The sequence below is a fragment of the Pyxicephalus adspersus genome, chromosome 8 (assembly GCF_032062135.1).
Source record: "Pyxicephalus adspersus chromosome 8, UCB_Pads_2.0, whole genome shotgun sequence".
NCBI lineage: Eukaryota > Metazoa > Chordata > Amphibia > Anura > Pyxicephalidae > Pyxicephalus > Pyxicephalus adspersus.
In genome coordinates, this window is record NC_092865.1 from 5,620,775 (window position 1) to 5,645,588 (window position 24,814).

General features: G+C 38.5%; 1 protein-coding gene across 2 annotated transcripts in view; it reads left to right on the forward strand.

Moving 5' to 3' along the window:
* Positions 1-24,814, forward strand: part of NFIA (nuclear factor I A) — a 320,673-nt gene that overhangs the window by 69,288 nt on the left and 226,571 nt on the right. The window contains exon 1 of one of the 2 annotated variants that reach the window (XM_072419381.1): positions 24,197-24,392. The exons of the other annotated variant lie outside the window; for it this stretch is intronic. Within the exon in view, the coding sequence (XP_072275482.1) occupies positions 24,390-24,392 (3 nt within the window). The 5' untranslated portion in view covers positions 24,197-24,389. Of the gene's footprint in view, positions 1-24,196; positions 24,393-24,814 lie in introns of those variants that run through there. 2 annotated transcript variants of the gene reach the window in all.

Genomic DNA, 24,814 nt, shown 5'->3' on the forward strand with positions numbered 1-24,814 from the left:
TTTCTATATAGAGATCCATAAAGCTCTGGATAAAACTGATTCCTTCAATAAATTGCTATTGGTCCACAACTTTCCCACTGCTCACCAATGGTCCCAGTTATTTAGAATAATTAAATTGTTCATTGTTTTTATATTCATTAGCTATACCAAACCATAGCAGATGTATTGCTTGGCTCAGAGTTCTTCCCTAATTCCTTTTCCAAATCAGTCCTCTTGCTCTCCTTGCAGACGGGCTGTAATGTAATAATGATACAGATCGGGATTAGGGCCATATGTCCTGACACTTCTATCCCTTTATATAATTCAGGGAGGATTGCTGTGAGCGGGGGACCCTGCACGGTTAATGATATCTATCCTTTTATCCGCCCATCCTTACCAGAATGCAGTGTGTCAGTAATCTCCGCTGTTCTGTTCAGTTAAATGAATCAGATTGACTTTAATTCTCCGACAGATGTAATCTGCAATGTTGACCGGTTTACTGAGAGGAGGATCTGGGGATACGGTGAATGTCCTCTGCCCTCTTGTTTATTATTGACTTCTATAATGAAACATATCAGGGATAAGAGAATGAAATCTGAGGATAAAGGCCGACAATGGGGGGACTATAAAGGAGCAGATACGGGTATTCACCTATCTGGATCCCAGTGATGGCACCATTAGATTTGTAGACACACCAATATTGGATTTTATTGGATATCCCATTCCTCAACTATGGCCATTAATGTGGAATTTCAACCCCCCAACCTCTATCATACTGCCCAATTTTTATGTATGTGCCTTAGTTTATCTGGAAAGACTTTCCATAAGAATTTAGAGTATGAGTCTGTCGGAATTCGGCTCCATGCAGCCAAAAGAACATCTATGAGATTCGGTGCTGATGCTGGAGGAGAAGACCTGGCTCACAATGATAGAATTCATCCAAATGTGTTCAGTAGGGTTGAGGTCAGGTGATGGTGTTGAACAAGAAGATCCAGATTGCACTTGTTGTTCCAATTCAACCCAAAGGTGTTCGGTAGGGTTGAGGTCAGGAATTAATCCAGAAAAGTTCAGTAGGATTGAGGTCAAGTGCTGATGTTGAACAAGAAGACCCAAAGGGGTTCAGTAGTGTTCCTCTACACCAAACTCATCCAAACACCTCTTTATGGAGCTGGTTTTGTGCACAGGGCACATTCCTGGTGGAATAGAAAAGGTTTTTCACAAAATCACAAGGTCTACAATTTCTTTATATTCGGAAGCTTTAACATTACTCTTCACTGGAGACACCTGAGCTTAATTTTTTTTGGGGGGAAAGGTTCATGTACCTTGGATCATATTTGTAGGTGGAATGGTCAGGTGTCCACAAAGTGTTGGTTATATAGGGGCTGATTTACAAAAGAATATAGGAATTCACTCCAGTTTTGTAAGTGAATGTGAGAAGAACATTCCTGTTTAGTTTGTGCCAATTAATTTTACATGATTGAATATTTGAAGTGTAGGTTCCTAAATGTTGGACTTGTTCATAACAACAATTGCCCTTTCAGCCATGTTGCATTTGACATTAGCCATTCTTGCAGTTGACAGGCAAAAGCATTTGTTTAGATCAATATCTCAATCTTTTTAATATGGGGAACCCTGAAAATAACTTTCAGGTCTTCAGGAAACCCCGGCTATTATTCCTATATCCACAGATCACAGTACATTAGTGAGGTGGTCAGTGGGAAGAATTCCTCTTACATTGCTGGCCATTGGGAAGAATGTCACCCTTAAAGAGAGACAAAAAAGATCATTGGTGTCACTTATACTGACTTGGGAGGTGCAAATTGCTCAATGAGCACCCAGCAACCTCCAAAGGTACCCTGGCTAATAAACCCGGTTTAGATACTGGTTAAACTGTAGTAGTAGTGTCAGAGAATGTGGTATCCACCATCCATACCGGCACAATGTTCCCCGAATGCCCATCACTGCCCGCCACCACTTATCATTGCTGCTGGCTCCTAGTAGGTGGTACATGTCTATATGAACAACTTTTGAGTAAATTATCCTCATAATGGAACTGGTTAGGTAATGATGCAAAAGACCAATTTCAATAAGTATAGCTGACAGTTTTTGAGCGAATCCCTGGTGAATCTTTAGCAATGGTCAGAAAAGGTTGGTCCAGGGTGAAAACTTTTTTCGAAAATATAAAGATAGCAAAAGTTAAATTTGCTGCATTATATGCCAATAAATGTTACAGAATTAACAATGCTGATTATGTTTATGAAGAGGTGAATATGCTGGTGAATTTGCTATTGAAATAAACCCTTAAAAGGTAGCGTATAGAGTCCCGGCATGTATAAAATTGGATATGCTCAAGTTTAACATAACAGTTTACCTTAATACTGACATGGCCTCCCTATTGCCTATCATTTTCAAAAGTACTTTTACTTTTAAAAGAAATTATTTCAGCTTCATAGAATGGGAGTCTCGCCTTCAGGGTAAAGCAGGAATACATCAGGGAGGACACTGATAAATAAGGTTTTACAGATAGCCAGCGCCCATTACAACTATTTGACAAGGTCTGTTTCCCTTTGACTGAGATGTCTCTTTAATGAAAGATGGACTATCGTTTTTTCTCACCCGCATGTAACAGCCAACTCCACACATTCATCAATCACACAAGCAAGAGAGAGCTATCCCAGAATGCCACAGGGGATACTGAAATTTGGAATGTAATTAAATGTACGGAGTCAACGCTATGTCAAACTGCAGATTTTTTTCTTGGTCTGCCAAGACTTTCCAGCCTCATTCTATCCAAGATCGTGCAGTTGTCTCAGAATGAGAGCCCATCTGTGTGAGCGTTATTTTCCCGTTGTCTTAGAGCGCCAATGACAGTTCCAAACTGATTTGGATTCATAAACAGTCAACGAACATTAACTAGACTGAAGACTGAAATCAAAACAGTTTCATGATTGTTGGGTTGAATAGGGGTCTTGCAGGCAAAAAAAAATACTTACCCCATGGCCATATTTATAGTGTTGCTCATACATTTGCTCATGTGTTCATATGCATTGTGCCTCCTTATGGTACCATGTACGTATGTACATGGCTTTGCCAATGTTTTTTATGGCATGAGTAAAAAAAGCACTTGATACATGGAGGACCCAAGAAAAACAATGGAATGCATCTCAATGTGTGTTCAGAAAACACAAAAGTGTGCTGATAAATATAAATGTAACCTCAAAGTAAAAGTCCTATTTGGTAAATATTGAACCCCCTCATAATATTAAGCTTAAAAAGGTCACCCCAACCAAAAACAATAAATTAGGTGCAGCCATGTGGAATTAGGTGCAGCTATGTGGACTGAGTTAGTCCTTGGCTTATTGGATACTCCACCATTGCCCTAATTCTCGGCTGGCACCATCCACCTAGAAGTTTTGGGTCTTTCCCCCATGTTTTGAGCTCGACCTCCATGTTACATTTTCCAGTTAGGATTTACACACCTACCACTGAAGTAAAGGAAGGTTTGCAAAAATGGACAGTTATTCCAGATGAGGGATACTATTAGGTGGGCCTATTCAGCCCTGGGTCCCCCCTATGTAATGGATTTTCCACTAGTAAGGCCTTGCTACCCTAATTCCTGGTTCTGTGATAGTTCTAACTGTTCCTTTTTTCGGTTAGGGTTTACACACCTTTAGGTTTGCAAAGATGGATAGATCTTCCAAATGGGTGACAATATTAGGCGGTCCTATTCAGCCCTTGGTGTCCTCCTTGTCATGAATACTCCACCAGTAAGGTCTTGCTGCCCTAATTCCTGCTTCTGTGATAGTCCACCTGAAACAGTTGGGTATTTTCTCACATTTTTGCGTCCCAGCTCTACCTTTATCTGGTTTGGGTTTACAGGCCGGCTTTAACTTCATTTGGTAAGTGAATCTAAAGAAGGGTTTGCAAAAATGGACATTTCTTTCGAATGACTGACAATCTTAGTTGAACCTATTCAGCCCCTGGTGCTCCCCATGGATACTCCACCGGTAAGGTCTTGCTGCCCTTATTCCTGGCTCTGTGATGCTCCACCCAAATTTTGGATATTTCCCTATGTTTTTGAGTTCTAACTTGGGTTTGGGTTTACACAACTTTGGGACGTGAAGTAAAGAAAGGGTTTGCAAAGATGGATAGATCTTCCAAATGGGTGACAATATTAGGTTGCCCCATTCAGCCCCTGGTGTCCCCTATGTCTTGGATATTCCACCAGTAAGGCCTGGCCTCCATAATTTCTGGCTCTGTAATGGTCCACTTAGGAATCTTGGGCATTTTCCCCCCATTCTTGTGTTCCAGCTCTTTTTGTTACCTTCATCTGGTTAGGTCCAACTGTTTAGTTCTATCACATTTTGTTATTTATAATCTATGAATTTGAGGTTAAGTGGTGAACTCATAGAATTAGGGCAATGTAACATCATTGAGCTGTATGATATGTGGATATTCTATAATATCAACTGTTGTTGCAACTGTAGACCTCCTCTTCCTGAGCAAGCAGACTGAGTTTCCGCGAAACGCGTAGAATTTTGGAATACCTCGTAGAGTTTCTATAAGGAGATCTATATTGGTGCTACTGTTGTTTTAATATATGATTTACAATAAAGTTGTCTTTTTTATATAATATACTTTTTGAAGAAAATTGTCTACTTTGGCCATTAAAGTCCTGTTATTTGATTGGCTATTTGAAAGGAAACCCTCTTGTTTTGCATGTAGTTCATCCGGTTAGGGTTTACACACTTTCTTCCACTTCATTTAGAAGTGACATATAAAAGGGGTTTGCAAAAATGGACATCTCTTCCAAATGGGGGACAATATTAGATGAACCTATTCAGCCCCTAGTGCCCCCATGGGTACTCGACTGGTAGGGTCTGGCTGCCCTAATTCCTGGCTTTGTGATGGTCCACCTATCAGTTTGGGGTCTTTTCCCCTATTCTAATGTTCCAGCTTTTCCTGTTACCTTCATCTGGGGAGGGTTTACACACTTTCTTCAAATACATTTAGAAAATGAAGTAAAGCAATGATCTGCAAAAATGGACCCATATACCTGACAATGTTAGGTCATTGGTCTCCTCTTTGTCACAGACAGTCCACCAGTGGCATCTCCGTACCATGTATTCTGGATCTGTTGCTGCCCACCTATAATTTCAGGTAACCTCCCCACTTTTTTGGGTTACAATTTTTCCTGTTACAATCCCAGGTTCACATTTATTTAAAGAGGGACAGTAAGGAACCAGGGGCTCGCAAAGAGGGACCATTGGGCTTCATTGCCAACGCAGAAACAGAAGGATTTAGGTTCAAAGAGGAACAGATTGAGGCTACGTCATTATCCTCGTGCATCTATATTGCTTATCCACAAACAAAAGTGATCCGGCTTCTTTTTTGTACAGACCAGAGCTGTATCTGTATCCCAAGCCTGGCATCATTGTTGATTAACGGACTCAGAGAACATGATAGGGATTGTAGTCCACCAGCAGCTGATCAGGCCAGCTTTCCCAGGCCCCCCGTGCATGCTGTGGCTTTTGTAATCAGCCTCGGAGGCCTTGTTTACCGGCTCAATATATCATTGTTTTTACCATCTGGTTCCCACAAGTCGAGAGCTGCGGGGGAATCGGTACAGTGTGACACTTGTTATCCACCCAAATTACCCCAGTAATCAGGGACAGGTGCATCTTATCAAGACGTGTCCAAATGGCCCATTCTGCTCCCGTAATGACTGCATTTACGCGGGACAATTAATGCTCTCCGTATAATTATAATAATCCAAATATTGCACAGAATGGAGATCTATTAAATAAAGTAATAGGCAAAGTGCTCTTTGGGGTTAAACTGAATGCGCCCGCTGAAAGAAAGAGGGCAGAAGAAAAGGCATTTAGCTGTGCAGCAATTCAATGTGCATTCTATTAGATGTCTAGCGAGCGGTGCCTGCTATGAATTATCCCGCTAGCTCCCCGGCTCAGGCTGATATTCATCAGGCCTCTTTACCACCCGACTTCTCCAAACATCTTCCTAGACAAACTGCCTGATTTATATTTGTATTTACAGGATGCCCTCTAGTGGTCCCAGTGAGTTAAAAGGGCCCAAACCCGCAGAGTGATGGATTCAGGATCATCAATATTATATCGTAGCCTAGTTATAAAAGATTGATTGGAAGAATCAAAAATATAACTAGCTAGTTTTTTTGTTGTATAGTTGTATTACTTGTTGATCCTGCCAGTAGGTTTGTTGTTTTTCTATTTCTGTTAACAGGGTGACAACGATGTTAGCTATGAAGTGCTATTGCACTAGTATTTTCACATTGGGGACAGGTTGTTTTTTTAATTATATTATCCATGAATGAGCATTTTGGGTGACAGTTTCAGAAAGGTGGCAGTATGGACAGATCACAAATGAGAGACACCGGTACCAAAAATCCAACTAGCCCAATCACAAATGATTTCCTCAGCTACATAGAGAGACACCTGTACCAAAATCGCAACAAGGCCGATCATTAATGACCTACTCAGGACACACCTGTATCAAAAACCCACCAGGGCAGGTCCCTAATGACCTCCTTAGCTCGAGGTGATCAATGGCCTCCTCAGCTACATTAAGGGACACTGGTGCAAAAACCCAACATAGGCAGATCATCAATGACCTCCTCAACTACATCAGGGGATGCCTATACCAAAAATCCAACAGGGCAGATCACTAATGAAGCCTCAGCTCCACCTAGGGACACCAGTATCAAACACCTAACTGGGGAAATCATCAATGACCTCCTCAACTACCTAACAAGGGTAGATCACTAGGAACCTCCTAAATTATATTGGGGATATGAGTATCAAAAATTCAACAGGGCAAATCACTAATTACCTCCTTATCTACAAAGTGTGACACCGGTACCAAAAACCAAACAGGACAGATAATTCATGACCTCATCTACATAGAGAGATACCGGCACCCAGCAGAGCAGATCCATAATTACATTCTCATCTACATAGAGGGACACTGACACCCAAAAACCCAACAGGGCAGATTACTAATGATCTCCTCAACTATATCATGAACATTGGTACCAAAAACCCAGCGGGGCAGATCCCTAATGACCTTCTTATCTACATAGAGGGACACCGGTACCAAAAAAATCAGCATGGCAGATAACGTATGATCTCCTCATCTACACAGAGGGACACCAGTACCAAAAACCCAAGAGGGCAGGTCCCTAATGACCATCTTATCTACATGGAGGAAAGCCGGTATCAAAAACCCCAACAGGGCAGATCCCCAATGACCTCCTCAACTATATCAGGGAACACCGCTACTAAAATCCCAACAGGGCAGATCCCTAGTGACATTCTTATCTAAATAGAGGGACACCAATACCAAAAAAACAAACAGGGCATATAAGTAATGACCTCTTCATCTACATAGAGGGACACCGGTACCAAAAACCCAAGGGGGCAGGTCCCTAATGATCTCCTGAACTGTATCAGTGGACGCTGGTACCAAAATGGACTTTTACCTAAGTTAACAATTGTTTTGACCAACAAATATTTAGTGACTGACTTTTGGATGTAATTTTAATTGGACTTTAAGTGACAAATAAGTAATTTATAACTTCAACTAACTTTTTATAAAAAGTCACAGCTACCAATTTATTAACAAGAATAAAAGTTGATGGCTGCAAGCACCCTCCATAGTGTTATATGGTTTGTTCAAACCCTGTCGGTTTGCATGTAAATGAAAAAAAAAGTGAAGGCAAACCAGGAATTCATATAGTAATTAATAATATTTTTGGTAATAAACAGTCATCAGAATACATTTTGTGACGGTTGGCCTTTGGTACATCAGGTATTGGTTTCATTCATCAATATGATCCAACAGTGGTATGGTCCAACTCCAGGCAAAGTATGTCACCTCTTGGTCCCCAAAGGTCCACTGAGCTCGATAACAAAATAGAAAATTAAAGCAAATTCTGTTTTTTTTTTTTTTTTTTTTTTGGAGCTTCTGTAACCCTCAGGGTCTACTTACAGCCAATTGCATCCGGGAAAAAATCCACAACCCCCTTTATTTCACCAGTCCCATTCATTCTAATGCATCTTATCAAAATAGCAATTCTTACTGAATCTTTTGCAGAAATTTTCTAGGAAATTGAAACCTAAATTTTGCTCATTTTTTTTTTTTTAATGATCAATCGGCAGCATAGAAGATGTTTTGTAATGTTGTAAGGGAAATGTTCAGCTTAGTGAATAAGCACTGGTGAATTGGGTACAGTTGCTCCTGAAAAGAAAGGTGGGGAGTAGATATTATTATTAATATTATTATTATTATTATTATAATTATTATTATTATTATTATTATTATTAATAATAATTATAATAATAAACAGTATTTATATAGCGTTAACATTATATGCAGCACTGTACATTAAATAGGGGTTGTAAATGACAAACAGATACAGACAGTGACACACAGCTTACAATCTAAGAGAAGGGGGGATGTGGAATATCGGGAAGTAGTGAAGGTTTAGGAGACAGAAGAAGACGGGTAGGTGAGGGTGCAGCGTTGGGTTTTGAGTGCTCTTTTATATGAGCAGAAAGTAGAAGCAAGCTGAATAGGATGGGGAAAACCATTCCAGAGAGTCGGGGCAACTGTAGAAATGTCTTGGACCCATGCATGTGAGGAGGTTATGAGTGAGGAAGTCATTAGTAGGTCATTGGAGGAGCGAAAAGAGCGGCTAGGGGAGTATTTTTCTACCAGGTCAAAAGGGTAAGTGGGACAAGAACTGTGGATCAGTCAGTTCTTGAAGGCGATGTGTTGGAAGATGGGAAAGTGGACAAGTGTTCAAATCTGAGCGACTCTGACAAGGGCTAAGTTGTAATGAGTAAATGGGCGATGAGTCAGAGCATCTCCAATGGAAAGTCTTGTGGGGTGTTCATGATATGCAATGCTTAGTACCTACCAAAAGTTAGCCAAGGATGGGCTCTTTCCCCACTATACCCCGAAAAAAATCATTTTGCAATTGATCTTTGCAACAGACTACAAATATTCGATGTTCCCGCCACTTGTTTCATACCTGATCTGAATTTATAAAATCTCTTTATTTAATTCTCTTTTTCCAATCAATATCCAATTGACAATCTTTCCAGATACCAATCAATTTTTCAAGAATTTGGCATTTTCTTCCAACCAATTGAAACTGTTGAATATAATAAGGCTAACATAGGATGCGACTCTGTTAGTTGTCATTTTCCTGCTTTATTTTCAGCCGGGATCCTTCTAGTAACATGTTATCTGTGGGTGACAATGCTCAGTTCTTTATTGTATCTCTGGAGGAAGTCACCTTTGTTCATCGTGCTACCAACAACTCCCTGTGTTGCATTCCTCATATCTCCTAAACTTTGTGTTGTACAGACCTGAAATTTTTCAGGTATACAAGGTACCCTTATGGCTATTAGCTCTCCAAATTGCAGCAATCTCACCTTTGAGATATTTAGGAAATGTAGTGTTAAAAACACTAAAACAAACAAGGATCTCCTCCGCTTGGAGGGGGCTATTTCAAGACTATGCCCCCTAGGGGCTATAAATTGAGCATGCAAGTTGGGTAACTCAATCTAGGACCTCTGTGTGGCATGGGCTCAAAATTGCACCCCCAGAATGAGAAGAGATGTTTGTTATCATGTCATGTTCGTCGTTGGATCAGTGGGGGTAGCACAGGATCAAGAACAAGGAATTTCTGTGCTTGCTGAAAATGTTCTTAACCTGCAAAATAAAAACTAATGCAGCCTCCACTTCTTAGGACTGTCATCCTGAAATATGTGACATGCTTTTTAGGTGCCAATAATGACCCCACCCCTCCGGCACATCCCGTTGTTTGAGTTTTTTGTACACATGTGCGCAGAGCGATCTCTGGCAGCCTGCGGGAGAGGCCGCCCACTGCGCAGTTCCGGTAACACAGCCACTATAGAAACTCAACACCGCTGAACGTTCGCGCCTCGGCCCCTTTTTCTCGGAAAGAGCCGGCTGCAGCTTGTGTAAAGTTAGTTCATTTATTTTCTCTGGATGGAGTGAAAAAAAAGATTCATGTTTGCCGAAGCCGGGCGGCAGGGAGGGTTGGGGGGTGAAAGCAGCCAAATTTACTTTGCTCCAGAAACTTCTAAGACTTCAGTAAGGTTTATTTTTCAGCAGAATGTTGGCGTGGTAAAGGTCTGCCAGACCAGGATAAACCTCACCTGAGGTCCCTTAAAGCTGAACTCAATGGAATAATAAATGCAATTTGCACCTGACCACCTGTCAGCCTAATGTAGCCCCTGTACAGCAGAGCTCAGACTAGGAAGAAGGAGCTAGTTAGTGGTACTCATGTGCTAACCAGCAGCATGCTGGTGGAAGGGGAGAGAAGAGTGACAGTCTTTTGCTTTTCTATTTACTGTCCACTTACAGGCCAGGGCAGGTAAAAAGATCTGCCAGTGTTTCATACAGAGAAGCAAATTCACCTCCTCTCTGTGTTGCCCCTAAATCTTCACCATTCTCCATAATAGGATGTGCTTGGGCCTGCAAGATATTGGTTGAAAGCTGCTGTCCCTCGCCCAGCTTGTGATTGGACAAAAAAAGGAGAAGCAGCACACTAATTTACTCATCTCTATCACTATGCTCTTTCATCCTATCAGCCTGTTCCTTGTTAACACATTAGCACTGCAGTGCCACTGAATGGTTTATGTGCTGCTTCTCCTTGTTCCAGTTTGAGCTCTTCTGTACAGGGTGCATTGGTGTGCATCTAATATATCTGCCTTAAACTCAACTTTAAATCAATTCTTACCTTGTTTAATGATGTGACAGGCTGGCTTTAGGTAAATCACTTGCATGCAATTAATGCAAGAAACCGCTATGCTATAATTATACAGTAATCCTGATCACATGATCAAATCTTGATTGAAAAGAACTGTCACTGGCGGGTGTCCCCATGTATGTACTTGTATGATTATTATTAATAATTATTAAATAGGATTTATAAAACGCCAACATATTACGCAGCGCTGTACATTAAATAGGGGTTGCAAATGACAGACAGATACAGACACAGAAGGAGGAGAGGACCCTGCCCCGAAGAGCTTACAATCTAGGAGGTGGGAGCAGTATCACACAATAGGAGAGGATCTTTTGTATTATTGGTTGCTTAGTCAGCTGAATTCTTCTCCCAAAAAAACCCATTGCACAACTTTTAGAAATTGAATATGTCAACCAAAATGGAAACCTGAGCTCATTCTCCAATGTGCACAAAAAATAAATAATGATATTATTAGCAATAAAATAATTCTTTTTGATATTATCACTATTATTATTCTTCATACACATGAAAGGCCAGCAATGTTCTGCAGAAGGGAATAAATGAGGCCTAATGTAAAAATCAGATATGGGAGTCCTTCTCTTCTCTCTGGGGTATCAGTATGGGGCAAATAGGGCAAGGATTTCCAACTGTCCATTGGATGATTTCCACACATTTTTGGTAATATTGTCGATTCACTAACAAATTCATGTTCACCCATTCCTGTTAGATGGTGAGCTCTTTTAGGTAGGGTCCTCCTCCTCTGTCTCTGAATTTGTAAATTATTAATATATATTATTATTAATATTAAACTGATATTAGGCACTATTCATATAGCGCCAACATATTATGCAGCGTTGTACATTATATATGGGTTGCAAATGGCAGACAGATACAAGCAATGACAAAGTAGGAGAGGACCCTGTCCAAAATAGTTCACAGAACAGGTTTGTCATCTGTACCCCTTATTTTCTGTACAGCACTCCTGAATATGTAGGCGCTCTATAAATAAAGATGAATATTATTAAAAGTTCCTGCATACAAGTGTGCACTTGGAGACTCTACTACATTCAATGGTCTATTTCTCACACCCTGCATCCAAAGGTGTCTGAACTAAATCAATGCGTAATATCAGCATTTATATCATGCTGATTCTAAAAAAAATTCTTGTTTGTTCTACTTACAAATTAATACAACTGAAACAAATTAAATCAATTTTATATTGGGCAATTTCATTCAAAAACTACTAATACATGATAACAAGTCACGTAATATAGATATCAATATGAAAAAAAATGGGTTTTTTTTAGGTATAATATATACCTATAAAATATATATAAATATATATAAATGTATTTTTGCTGAATTTATTAGTCATAAAGAAAGAATATACTCAACTTGTGCTTACTGTATTGAATAATATATATATATATATATATATATATATATATATATTTTTTTTTTGTTTAAAGATTGCTTGTTTCTTGCTCGCATGACATGGCCCTTTTATTAATAATAATAATAATAAACAGTATTTATACCATATTACACAGCGCCGTACATTAAATAGGGGTTGCAAATAACAGACAGATACAGACACAGGAGGAGGGGAGGACCCTGCCCCGAAGAGCTTACAATCTAGGAGTTATTAAAAACGTAACAGGTTGCTAAACACCTTTATATTTTGTGTCTACAGAATACCTCAAATTCATTTTTGGTAAATATAAAGTTGTGCTTTAACATTGTAATGACATGTTTGTAAACCTAAAATTTGTAAAATAAAAAAAAACTAATCCCAAATAAAAGTAATTTTTATAAATAATAAATATTTAAAATTTGTATAAATAAATAAAAGCTTGGTTCAGTTTTAAACAAAGTGTGAGGAGTGTATAATAAAACAGCATTTTATTCTTGCTTGCACACAGCACACAAAGAACGCAGCTTTCTGTATAAATGAACATATTATTTTAGTAAATCAGCTCCATTGGTAAATTTGTGCTTGCATTCATGTAAATGCATATCACATGTGATCTTATTGGGCAAGCATAAACCTGGCCATGAGCTTTGTAGTAAACTTGAAAAAAAATATTTTTTAGTAAATCTTTAAAACAGACTTATCTGTAATAATAATAATAATAATAATCTGTGCATACATGTTTATACTGATAGCAGCTTTGATACCAGCTTATCCAGTGACACATATCCAATATGGGACAACTTCTTCCATTGAAGTCAAGTGCAAGGCAAAGACACAAGACCTGGACAGTTCTGTCATTTCACATTTTTTCCACTTTTTCTGATTTTTAGTGAATCCTAATTGTCTGCAATCCCTCCCCCTCAAATAAAAGTAAATCTCAGATTTGCTTATTTCAGGATTAATTTGGCTAATTTTACCCACCTTAGTAAATCAGGCCCCAAGTGTGCCACTGTAAGGGGGGTTTGCTGAAAGTCAGCAGCAGCAGCAAAGCATAAAAAGAATTGTGTGTGAGCAAAATATAAAAAGAATTTGACCCAACAGAGAGCTGACTGGGACAGAAAAATGGAAACTCCGGCTGTTTGCACTGAAACATTGTAACAAGGAGGGCGGTGATGGGAGCTCTGTGGTCGGGGGTTAAATGGCACCCTATTTACAATGTATAGAGCTCCTGCTGGGACTGGGACACTCTCAGTGCTTTACAACTAATAAGAACCATTGTGAGGACAGAGAGATAAAGAGATCATTAGCCGCCACATTAGCAGAGGTGTCAAAGGAGAGGAGAGAAAGTTGGGCGAGCAAGAGGCGACACAAATATATATATATTTTTTTTAGGTTAAAACATTTGGTAAAAGTGTAGGTAAAAAAAACGATAACGGATGATAGCGAAAAAAGTATCTTAAATTTTGGTTGCTGTAATGATGTATTTGAAATGCTTTGGTTATCCCCAGATGCCATAAAATAAACTAAACTTGTGTTATTAATTTATTATAATTTACCTTTTATTGTGTTTGTTTTTGCAATCACTTGAATTGCATTCAAATACTTTGGACGAATTAAAAACAAATGAACCATCTTGTTCAACAAATAAATCATAAATATCCATATAGGACAATATTTCTTCCATTGATTGCTTGGCAGGTGCAAGGAGAAGGAGCAAGCAGCCTGGACAATTGTGGCAATCCGCAATATTTCACTAATACAGAAATATACACAGATATTGTATGGAAGTAAAATTATTCTATACCATTATATTAATATTATTAGTATTATTAGTATTATTTCATTTCCATCTATTTATAAATAACTATATTATCAGCATCTTGGCATCTCCGTTAAGCTGCTCTCTATTAATAACCATCCAGAAGGTCAACAAACACAGCCAAAAATAAAAAGAGGGAACAAACATGGGAACATACACGGGCAAAAATATATTTGATATATGACTGAAATATATATGATATAAAACTGAAACAATGTATTTGGCATTGATGTTTAGATGACACAGGAAAATCACATCACCCGGTAATAAATTGCAATTATTCGTCTCAATATAAATATTTATTTATCAATTTATATTTTATTATCTTATATTAATTATTATTAGCTACAACCTCTACATACATATATAAGAGATTTATAATATTATATATACACACACATATTAACATATATATATTCGGTCTGGTCTGTAATAAAAAAATATATTTGAAATGATTTTGGATGGATTCACATTTATATTTACTCAAATAAAACATAATATCCCTATAAAAGCATTAACACATTTCTATAAAACTCAATGCCAAGTAACTCTGTGCCCTTTCGCTTTCTCCTTTAAAAAAAAATTAAACACTTCAACAGCCAAGTATTGAGAGACATAACACCATGCCAACAATGCCCATTGCTTAGCATGGTATGATGCTCCTTGCTCTGTAAGATAAGGGGTTAAATAGCGCTAGCGTAGTAGTGGCGCAGGAAAGTTAGCATTGGTAAAGGAGGTGCGCCTGGCAGGAGGGTGCTTTGTATCCAGTTGCTAACTTAGTTTAGTTCGTTTTGACTATTGAGATTTGTATTTAAAAAGTGACATCTGTTAGCAGAATTTTCCTTAGCAATATAAGAAGCTGTGAAGAGGTTTAGCACATCACTACATCTACCTAATGGTTCAGAGTTGCAGCATTGATCAATTTTATTATTCTTTTATAATAATCAAAATTGTTTTTTTAACATAATAATAAATTTGAAATTGCAATTACGGGGTATGGATGGTTTACCTGGAGAGCAGCTAAGGTGTGTTTGGTGGTATGTATAAATGCACCATGAGTGCAGGGAATACATGTTTATACACGAGAATGTGATTGCCTAATGAGAGTGGGGAGGGGGGGGATACAAAAAAAAGTCAGAGAGTATTTATTAGGAGAGAGGAGAATTGAGGAGGGAAGAAAAGAAGAAAGATAGAAGAGATGTGGAGAGAAGAGAGGGGTGTGGGGGTCAGAAAGAAAGATACAGAAAAAGAGAGAAATAAAAAGAAAAGGAGAGGGAAAAGGTAGAGATGAGAGAAAGAGGGGGTGTTAGGGGGGTGCAGAAAGGATAAAGATGAGGAAAGGGAGATAAAGAGAGAGAGAGAAATGGTCAGAGGGGGAGAAAGTAGATATAAAATAAGAGAGAGAAAGAAAGAAAGAATAAAAGAAAGAAAGAAAAGAAAGAAAGAAAGAAAGAAAGAAAGAAAGAAAGAAAGAAAGAAAGAAAGAAAGAAAAGAAAGAGAGCGAGGTTGTTGAGGGTATAAAAAAATGGATATAAAAATCGAAATTTTATATAGGGGAGGAGAAAGAAAAGAAGAGAGGGCTATGGAAAAAAGGGTAATAAATAGCAGATCTGAATATATCAGGTCAGCCAGGCACTTGGTATTTTTAAATTATGTAAATCATTTAGTTTTTTAATTGTCGGCATATTTTTTATTCCTAGCTTTTTCTTGCTGATCTGACACATTTTATTTCTGGAGTGGTGTGCATGGTACTTCATTAATTTTTTTGTATCAATAGATATTTTTGGCTTTTGCCCTTTTCCTTTTAACCACAAATTATAAATCAGATTTGAATAAATAAATGATAAATAGATATGACGATACATATACACGCAATGCTAAACATCTTGCTTGGATCTCTCGGCTCTTCGCTGGAAAGTCAGCTTTGTACATATGGTGATGAATTTCCTGCCAAAGTATTAAACCCCAAACATTGTCTGCAGCAAGGCTGTGCTCGCCTTTTTCTTCCTCCTGACCTCAGAATCCCTCTGCTGGGGGTGATATACAGGGATGAAGTCATCTTGGCCTGCACCGAGCTGCACTGATTATAAACTTGGAAAGTTTGAAAAGTGTCAGGAAGGGGCAATGTGCAGACAAATATCACCAGGGTACACAGAGCAAAACCTGCACCCCACAGATAATGTCTGACCAGACCACAGGACTGATGCTGGGTACTTGTCATTGCTGGGATATTGGGGAGAGGAAGGGGAAAGGGGTATACGTGGGGCAGAGTAGGAATATCCAATTATTAGGACAAATAAATAAAAAAATGAGGGTAGTGCAAAAAAAAAAAAAAAAAAATCAGAGGAAAAGAAGACTGTATGATATATATATATATATATATATATATATATATATATATATATATATATATAAATAAAGAAATCAAATCACACATTATTTTATGCAGATAAGCATACATGCATGTTAATATAGCTAATATTGTCAGAAAGGAAAAGTGAGAGAAAGTTACAAAATTACGAGTAAATGTTTTGTATTCTAAACATAACGTGATACTGAAGGGAAATTAGAAAAAAAAAACAAAGTAAAGATAAAAAAGAAAACAAGAGAATGAGAGGGAGAGAGATGTTAAAAATATAAAGAGTTAAAAATAATGTGATGTTAAATGTAAATTAGAAAGTAAGAAAGGAATAGAGAGGAAATGAAAATGAAAAAAAAGAGACAAAAAAAGAGGGAAGAGAGAGTAAGAGGTGTGTGTGACACAAAAAGGGGTGAAGAGTTACTTCAATTATCCAATCATGTGAAAAGATAAACTCTGATATGATATAGTAAGCGAATCTTCACCCATTTTATTATGTTGAATATATAAATATACATATTAGACCCTATATAAATTACATTTTATATGCTATACATCTTTCGCTCTAAAATATATATATGTATATATAATGTGTATAGAGTATATGAGATATAAATAAATATATATATATATATATATATATACACAAAGATTTATAAAACGGAAAACTGAAACAAGATAAACTAATATTCCTTGCCCAATTCTCACTGATCTTCTGCTAATAAATATTATTAATGTACAATATTGTACTTGTTTAGGGCAATACTATGGAAGGAGACCTGCCTATGTATATCAGCATATCAGTGGTTTATTGCAAGTCTGTGCAAAAGAATGCAAAGAAGTAAAAACATTCTGTAAAAAGGGGAAAACATGTATAAATCTTTTAATATTTGTATGTGCAGAGTGGACTTGGGACTTTGCAGACAGCTGAAGCTCCAGAGCCCTCTAGTGCTGTCACACAGCAGAGAGCAGCCTGGCAGGGAAGGCACATAGAGAGGATCCCCAGGATCTGTGCAGGAGGGTGGGGGTAACTAGAAGGGCAAAGGATTGGGAGATGTGACTGCTGCTGGGCTGTCTATAGAGGCTGCTCTAACACCAGGACGTGCTGTGCTTGCCTTTGCTGCTTCCTTGCATTGCCTTCCAGTGATCTCCCTAGCAGTCTGCTCTGCACACCGCCATGACTATGCTGGACACAGAAGAGCTGCTTGCAGGAGAACCCAGGACCCTCATTGCAGGGCAGAAGGGAACAGCTGGAGGGTCAGAGAAACTATAAATCCTGCAGCCATTCCCTCCATGGATTCTGCAGCCATGGCCCAGCCTGCTTTACCCTGCCTGTTGTTTCTTGCAGCACAACTCAGCTTCTTGCTTGTGTGGATCCCTGCAGCCTGCCATGCTGGAATGCTTAATAATCTAGTTAGAACATTAAGGTGAGCAAAAGCAAGCCAGGCACTGCTAGGACTGAAGATCAGGGAGCTGGGATAAGGAGGGAGGGGGTAGGGTAGTGGGGGGCTTGCTTTAACTGTGACCATTAGTGCAATAATTACTGTCACAATAGTGCTTTAAGAAGCCACTTGACTCCCTGTCTGATATTGATCGCATGTAAATTTAGCTACAGCCAGACTGAATCATAAATCAGTCATTTACATTTGCTGAGTTTGGGGGGGAAAAGAAATAATAATATTATAGTGCAGGCAGTTTTGCACATTAGTACATCTGTTTATTGCATTAATAAACCTATAATAGATTTCAGTGTAAGTTACATATACAGAGAACACAGTGGAAAGAGAAAGCAATGTGCTGAAACACGTGCTGAACAAAGGGAGAGAGCTGAAAGTGAAGCAAAGTATTCCAACTTTATAATTCAAGTGTTAAAACACAAAAGATCTGTAACTAAGTATAAAAGCATAAATGTATATTATCAGGAAAAATATATTAGAAATAAATCAATCCTTCTGGATGCCTGACAAGACCTGTTTGAATCCTTTGCAAGTTTAATTTTTTTACTGATAGCTATCATGATATATTTTTATATATATAATTGATTCTACAATTATACAGCCTGCTGAATGCATTTGCACAGTAAAAGTATTTTTTACATATTTAAAGAATGCGTCCTGGGAAAAAAAACTTAGAGGAAATGGATTTTGATTTCTAAAGGAATATTGTTCACTCTGCAAAGTGTGTTTTCACAATACAAAGTAGATTAATAAATAGTGGAGCAATATTGTGCACACATTTTTGTGGTTTTTTTTGTTTTTTTTTTTTTTGCTAATGATTGAGTATTCAAAGTGAACACATTTCCTCCTAGTTGACTATGTGAATTTTTCATTTGCTAAGTCAACGGCCTCTACTTTTTTAGCAAATCATACCAGTGATAGCCAAAGGCAAATGGATTTATATGGTTAAATAAAAATCAAGCATATATTATGCAAGAATACAACACAACATTTGCCAATTTGTGGAACAATTTTAGAATAAATGTAAAACAAAGTGGCAATTCAAAAGGCACACAACCTGTCTGTAAGAGATGGGCACAGATATTGTATTTTATTATTTATTATATATTAAGTTTTTTGGGCAACACTAAATGTGAACCAGGCAGAGTATACATTTAGGATAATTTTTTTCAATAAAAGATTTTAGAAAAAGTGACTTGTTGCACTTGTGTTTATTCCAACCCAGACCATAAAACTGCTTACTATGCAGAATTATTATTAGGTGAATACATATACATATAAAGGTTGATTTACAAATGGAGAATCCTTGCTCAATAATTTGAAGACTCACTTTATGTTAAATGAAATCCTGTTTATTTATTATTCTGCATGTGTTTGGGTATTCAAGGGAAACACAAATACAATTTATCAAGTGTTAACTTTAACAAACCAGCCTCATACATTTCCATAAATACTAAATCATGCAATATTTTGTTCAACTTTTAAAAATGGCAAATATTTTTTAATAAGTGTTGTGATTATAAGAAGGAATTCTATTGTGAAGTATACAGGCTTTGGATAGATCCATGTTAGCAAATAGACACCAGATGTCTTTATGATCATTATATTTGTAAATAGTAATACATTTAATGTATGTAGCAACAATTCCTAAAGTTAAATGAAGGGGAGCAGTTAAGTTTGTTACTTTTTGTGTATTACAGTATATATATAGACAAGGGGGAATTATTATTGTTATGTATTGCACATTTGTAATACAGGGATTCCATAAGGGGCTCTCAATGCAACCTAAAAGAAGAGGGGGTATGATTTATACCGGTAAAGGGTGCACAAGTAACATCGGCTGAACTTTAGAAAAAAATGGAGTAGATAAAAAAAAGTTGGAGGGAATCTGAGCTCAAGAGCTTACTATCACATTCTATATAGCTGGTGCATAGGCTCTTAGGGTATTTTTTTTTTATTTCCAGCAGGTCTGTCAAGTGTTATGTCTCACATGTGACTACAGAATGTGTCAGTGAAGCTGTGTAAGCCATACCAGAGTTTTTGCCCATGATTGTGCCTGTGATAAAGTGCCAATTCGCTGGTTAGTCATTAAGCTACTAGAGCCAAAACTTTCACTCCCTCTAATTTACTGAATCACAGCACAGTTTATTTAGCTGGAGGTTGATCTTCGCAATGATTAATCCAAATTCATTCCATTGACATCAGATTTATTCGAGATGTGCAAAGGTTAGCTGGGTGACCAGACTATTGCAATTTAGAGATGACCTTAAAAGTACTCGGTTTCTCCTTGCTACATGGGCTGCAATAATATTGGGTGTATATTGGATTGGTAAAATTCCTGCCAATTTTTTATATATATAATTTTATTCAAGCTGGGGAGATTTTCCTTTACTTCCAGAATCTATCCCATTGGAACATTTTCCTTCTATTCCTTTTCAGGAGTTTTGGATTTCGCATCACTTTTTCCATGGATGATAATGATAATTGGTTAATTTGGTGAAATAGGTTAATTGGCTTCCCCCAACAAAAATTGACCTTAGACTGTTTTAAAGACATATGACTATGGTAAGGACATTGGGTTGTGAGCTCTTTTGAGAGACAGCTAGTGACATGACTACGGACTCTGTACAGCGCTGCGTAATAAGATGGCCCTATATAAATACTGTGCAATAATATTATTAATAATAATGACAATATTAGGGTCAATAATTAGGGGAATCTATCCAGACAACAATAAAAAGTTCAGAAAATGCTTATTCGCCACTCAGAAGCCCCATGCTGGGCCACCTAAGGCTGAGTCAGGTGCATAAGCCTTCATCCACATGTCTTTTGGTGAAACGCGTCAGAAAGGAGATCCCAGACCAAGCTGAGCAATGAAGCTTTTCCATTTAATGGATAATATATGAGTGCTGTTGAATCTTTAGTATTACTGACCAATAAAAAGCTGAGGCTCCAACCCTTCCCTACTTTGTTCAACACTATGGAGAACATTTGGGTCATTTAACACGTTAGATTTAGGAATTGGCCTTCTGTTCACAACAGAGTTTACTGTAGGGAAAGAAACAGGCAATAAAGTCGGGTGTTTTAGGATAATTCTCTTATCAAGAAGGGGTATGAATAGGTAACTAGGGCAATGCTTTTGGACCCAATATGGTCATAGTAGGAGTCAACATCAAATGTCAACTTATGGTTACCGTGCAGTGGTAGGACGATTTCATTTCTAGGGGTGCTCACATACTTTGTATGGGGCCTTGGGGGCTGTAAAACCAAGAGGAGTACAAATCCTGCCCAACACCTATTGGCCCATATGGAGTTACACTGTAACTGTATGTTCCTTGCCACAGTTTTGGGGAGCTGTATAAGGTTTATGAGTAGATATGTTCTCCAAAATTCTTCCACATTAGCACTTTTAAGAGGACCTCCCTTTTTTCATGACCTTCTGAGTACAAAGTTCCTTGATGTAACACAGCACCAAAAATGGATTTCTAGCTGGGACAGGGAGCAGGTAGCTTGCTGGTTAGGTGAACATTGATGGACCAGACCAGTTTTGTTTTCTAGCATAGAAGCAAGACCTACTCACTCTTGGTTTGACTGTCATCCTCTTCATGTTGCCATGATTTACTCTCCATAGAATCCAATAAATAACATGTAAAAAAACTATTTTTTACCTTCTGGCATTGCTGGCACATTTTTACCACCAATTTACGTGGAATAAGTAATTGGGTAAAAATGGCTGTAAAATAAATGAGATATGTTGCCAACTTTGGTTAAAGTCTTTGTCCTTTTAGTCAGCAGTTTTTGGTGTTCACCAAAGAACGTTGGCACCTGTGGACATCTAACATTTTGAGGTGGGGAAAAAATGAATTTTTTGTGTCAACATTTTTTAGCTATAACACAGTAAGAACGCAACATATTCTCGTCAATCATCCAGTTATGTAGAAATTTTGGGCAACAGGAGATTTTAATATTATTAATATTAATAATAATATTATTAATAATAAAAATAATAATAAACAGGATATTACTAGTAAACATGATGATCAATCAGCAGCATAGAAGATGTTTTGTAATGTTGTAAAGGAAATGTCCAGCTTAAACCAAATTCCTCCATATTTCTTGAGATAAAATAAAACAAATATTTAGTTTCTATGGAGAATTCTACTATTTTTATAGCTGCCAATAAGCAATGCAATAACACACAGGATTGGGTCTCAGTCAGGGGTAACGTGAGTTTCACGGGTTGTAATGGGATAATGAGGGGGGATTTCTTTTTGGTGATGGGAGATAAAAGGGACATTCAGAAATAGTGATTTTGGCACTAAAAACGATGGCACCCAATGCCATTGCAGGTGTCTCCTCACTTAACATTGTCATGGTTCACTTTGTAGATTGAACATTTTTCATCTACCTTCTTTGCAGCATTGTTGCCAGCTGCCACCAAGGATCACTGAGAAAATTGCAACTTGAGGAGCAAATCACCAACCCCATGGGATGGTGCCGGGGCCACCATGCAGAAAAAGTTCTACAATTTGTTCTATATCCAAAATATGGAAGGTAAGTACTGCACACAATGTATACCCAAAACACATTTTTTGGCTGTAATTTTGGATTCAGTAGGGAATGTTTAGGACCCCAACAATGATAATATACATTATACAGATGTCCCAGGGCCGGGGGTAATTTTTCCAGTGAATGATTTTGAGATCTAGATCAGCGATTGGTCGGTGCTTGTATGAATTATACTGAATGGTGCCATGCTAAAACCATATTAAGAGGAATCCCCCAAAGAGCCCACCAAATGCTCACACAACAAGCAAGTCAATTAATGTTTTTGGACCATGCAAGTATCCTTTTACAGGTGATACTCAAGGTGTCACTGTCACTTTAAAGGTCAAATGTTGCCCCGAGACGTTTTTTTTTTTTTTTACATGGGCTGGAGTCTTTACAATAAGTACGTGATATGCATACATATGGGGTATGTAGTACTTAATATGGTTCTGGTAATTGGCTCCTTAACCTCCTGGGTGGTTCATTTCTGTCCGGATTTATACATCCTCAAACGGTACCTTGTTTTTCATGAAAATTTATTTTACAGTATATTATATTAGTATAATAAAGATTGAAACACAAAATCATGTCAAAGTAATAAATCAAATAAATAATAAAAAAAGAAATGTAATAATAAACTTTGCCATGATTTCATACTTTATTATACTCATACTATTAAATCATACTGTAAAAAAAATGTTTTTAAAGTCAATGTACCGCTTCTAGACATATAAATTCAGTGTATTGCATTCAATACAGTTATTTTGTATTGAATGCAATACAAAATAATTTGAAATTCCCGCCGCGCCCTTAGAAACGGCCGCACGCACCAACGTCACCTGGAACTCCGGGGGAACGTCAGCGCACTCGCCGGGTAACAGATCAATGAAGAGGAGACAGCCAGAGGATGGCAGGACACTGAAGGATGCCGGTGAGACCAGGGAAGTCTTTTATTTATTATTTTTTTACTCTGAGTGTTGATCGGGGTTACCGCTGTTTTTTTTTTTACCCCGAGCCACACTCGGGGCTACTGCCCGGGAGGGTAAATCTAACTTTTCCAATAAAGACGTGGGTGATTCCCTTCACTTTGTAGAGACTTCTTCACACTTCCTGTTCCTTTTCTGGGACAGGAAGTGAAGTACAATCTCTTGTGAACACAAAGCAGTGCACTTGGGAAAGCACGTTGTGAATTAATAGCACCGCAATGCATGAGATGTTTGCAGCAGTAATGCATGGTTTGCTGCAGATTTATTAAAGCTCTCCAAGGCTGGAGAGGATACACTTTTATCAGCGAAGCTGGGTGATCCAGCAAACCTGGAATCCATCTAGTCCAGGATTCAAAACATTTGCTAGCAAATGACTTTGAAGAAATTAATTCCAGGTTTGCTGGATTACCCAGCTTCACTGATAAAAGTGTATCTACTCCAGCCTTGGAGAGCTTTAATAAATCTGCAGCAAACCATGCATTACTGCTGCAAACATCTCATGCATGAGGCTCAATGAGTTGGCCATATTGGAATAAAAAAGTCATGACTTGACATATTCTCAGATTAAAGAATTCAGGCTGCTTTGTGACTGTGGCATTGAAGCATTACAGCTGCATGCAGGGCTATGGAGAGATTGAGGTCATGTGCAGGGATCTATGTGTGTCCAGCCTGCAGCCAGCTCTGAGCCTCTGCCCCGCCCCTTCAGCCCTGCCCGGGCCTGGGCTCTCATTGGCTGAGCCTGGGAAATATGCAAATTACAGCGATTGCGGAAATAGATTGCAACTTGTGCACCCCATCCCGGATCAGCCGGCCAAAAATAAATACTAATCCATCAGCGCAGAGTATAGCGCCCCCCAGCGACCAGCCGATGAACTGCCTGCGCCGAGCCCTCTCCTCCTTCTTCCGGGGTGCTGCCAACTTTGCAGACTGTTGTAAAAGGTGTCAGAAAAATGAAGCCACCGGCCCGAGCTATGTAAAGTCCCCCCCGTACCGCACATTTTGCATGCATAATGGTACGTGGTTTGCAATTCACTTTTTATTTTACAATGTCTGTGTGCATGGTGGGGGGGGGGGGGTATGTGGGGGTGGGGGGGGTGCAGATGACAGCGCTGTGTGTGTTGCAGCAGGGAAGGGTGAGGTGCTGCGGAATTCTTAGCTCCATGCACCAAAAAAAAAAGTCAGGGTGGATTTCCTTTCTTTTTAGTGCATCTGGAGAGTTGCTGAGCTCGGCAGATTTTACAGTCGGGGAAGGGACGGAGCTGCGCCTCCTCCCTCGGGCTGAGTCTAGACGGAGCTGAGTGGCGTGCGCTTTAGCCAATCTAATCCTGGGACGCGTTTGACAGATGGGGAATTGACCAATCTGGTGGTGGGGTTGTGTCGCGGGGCGGATCCAGGCTGTACACTTTGCCTGAAGTTTGCAGGGAGTGCGGAGAGC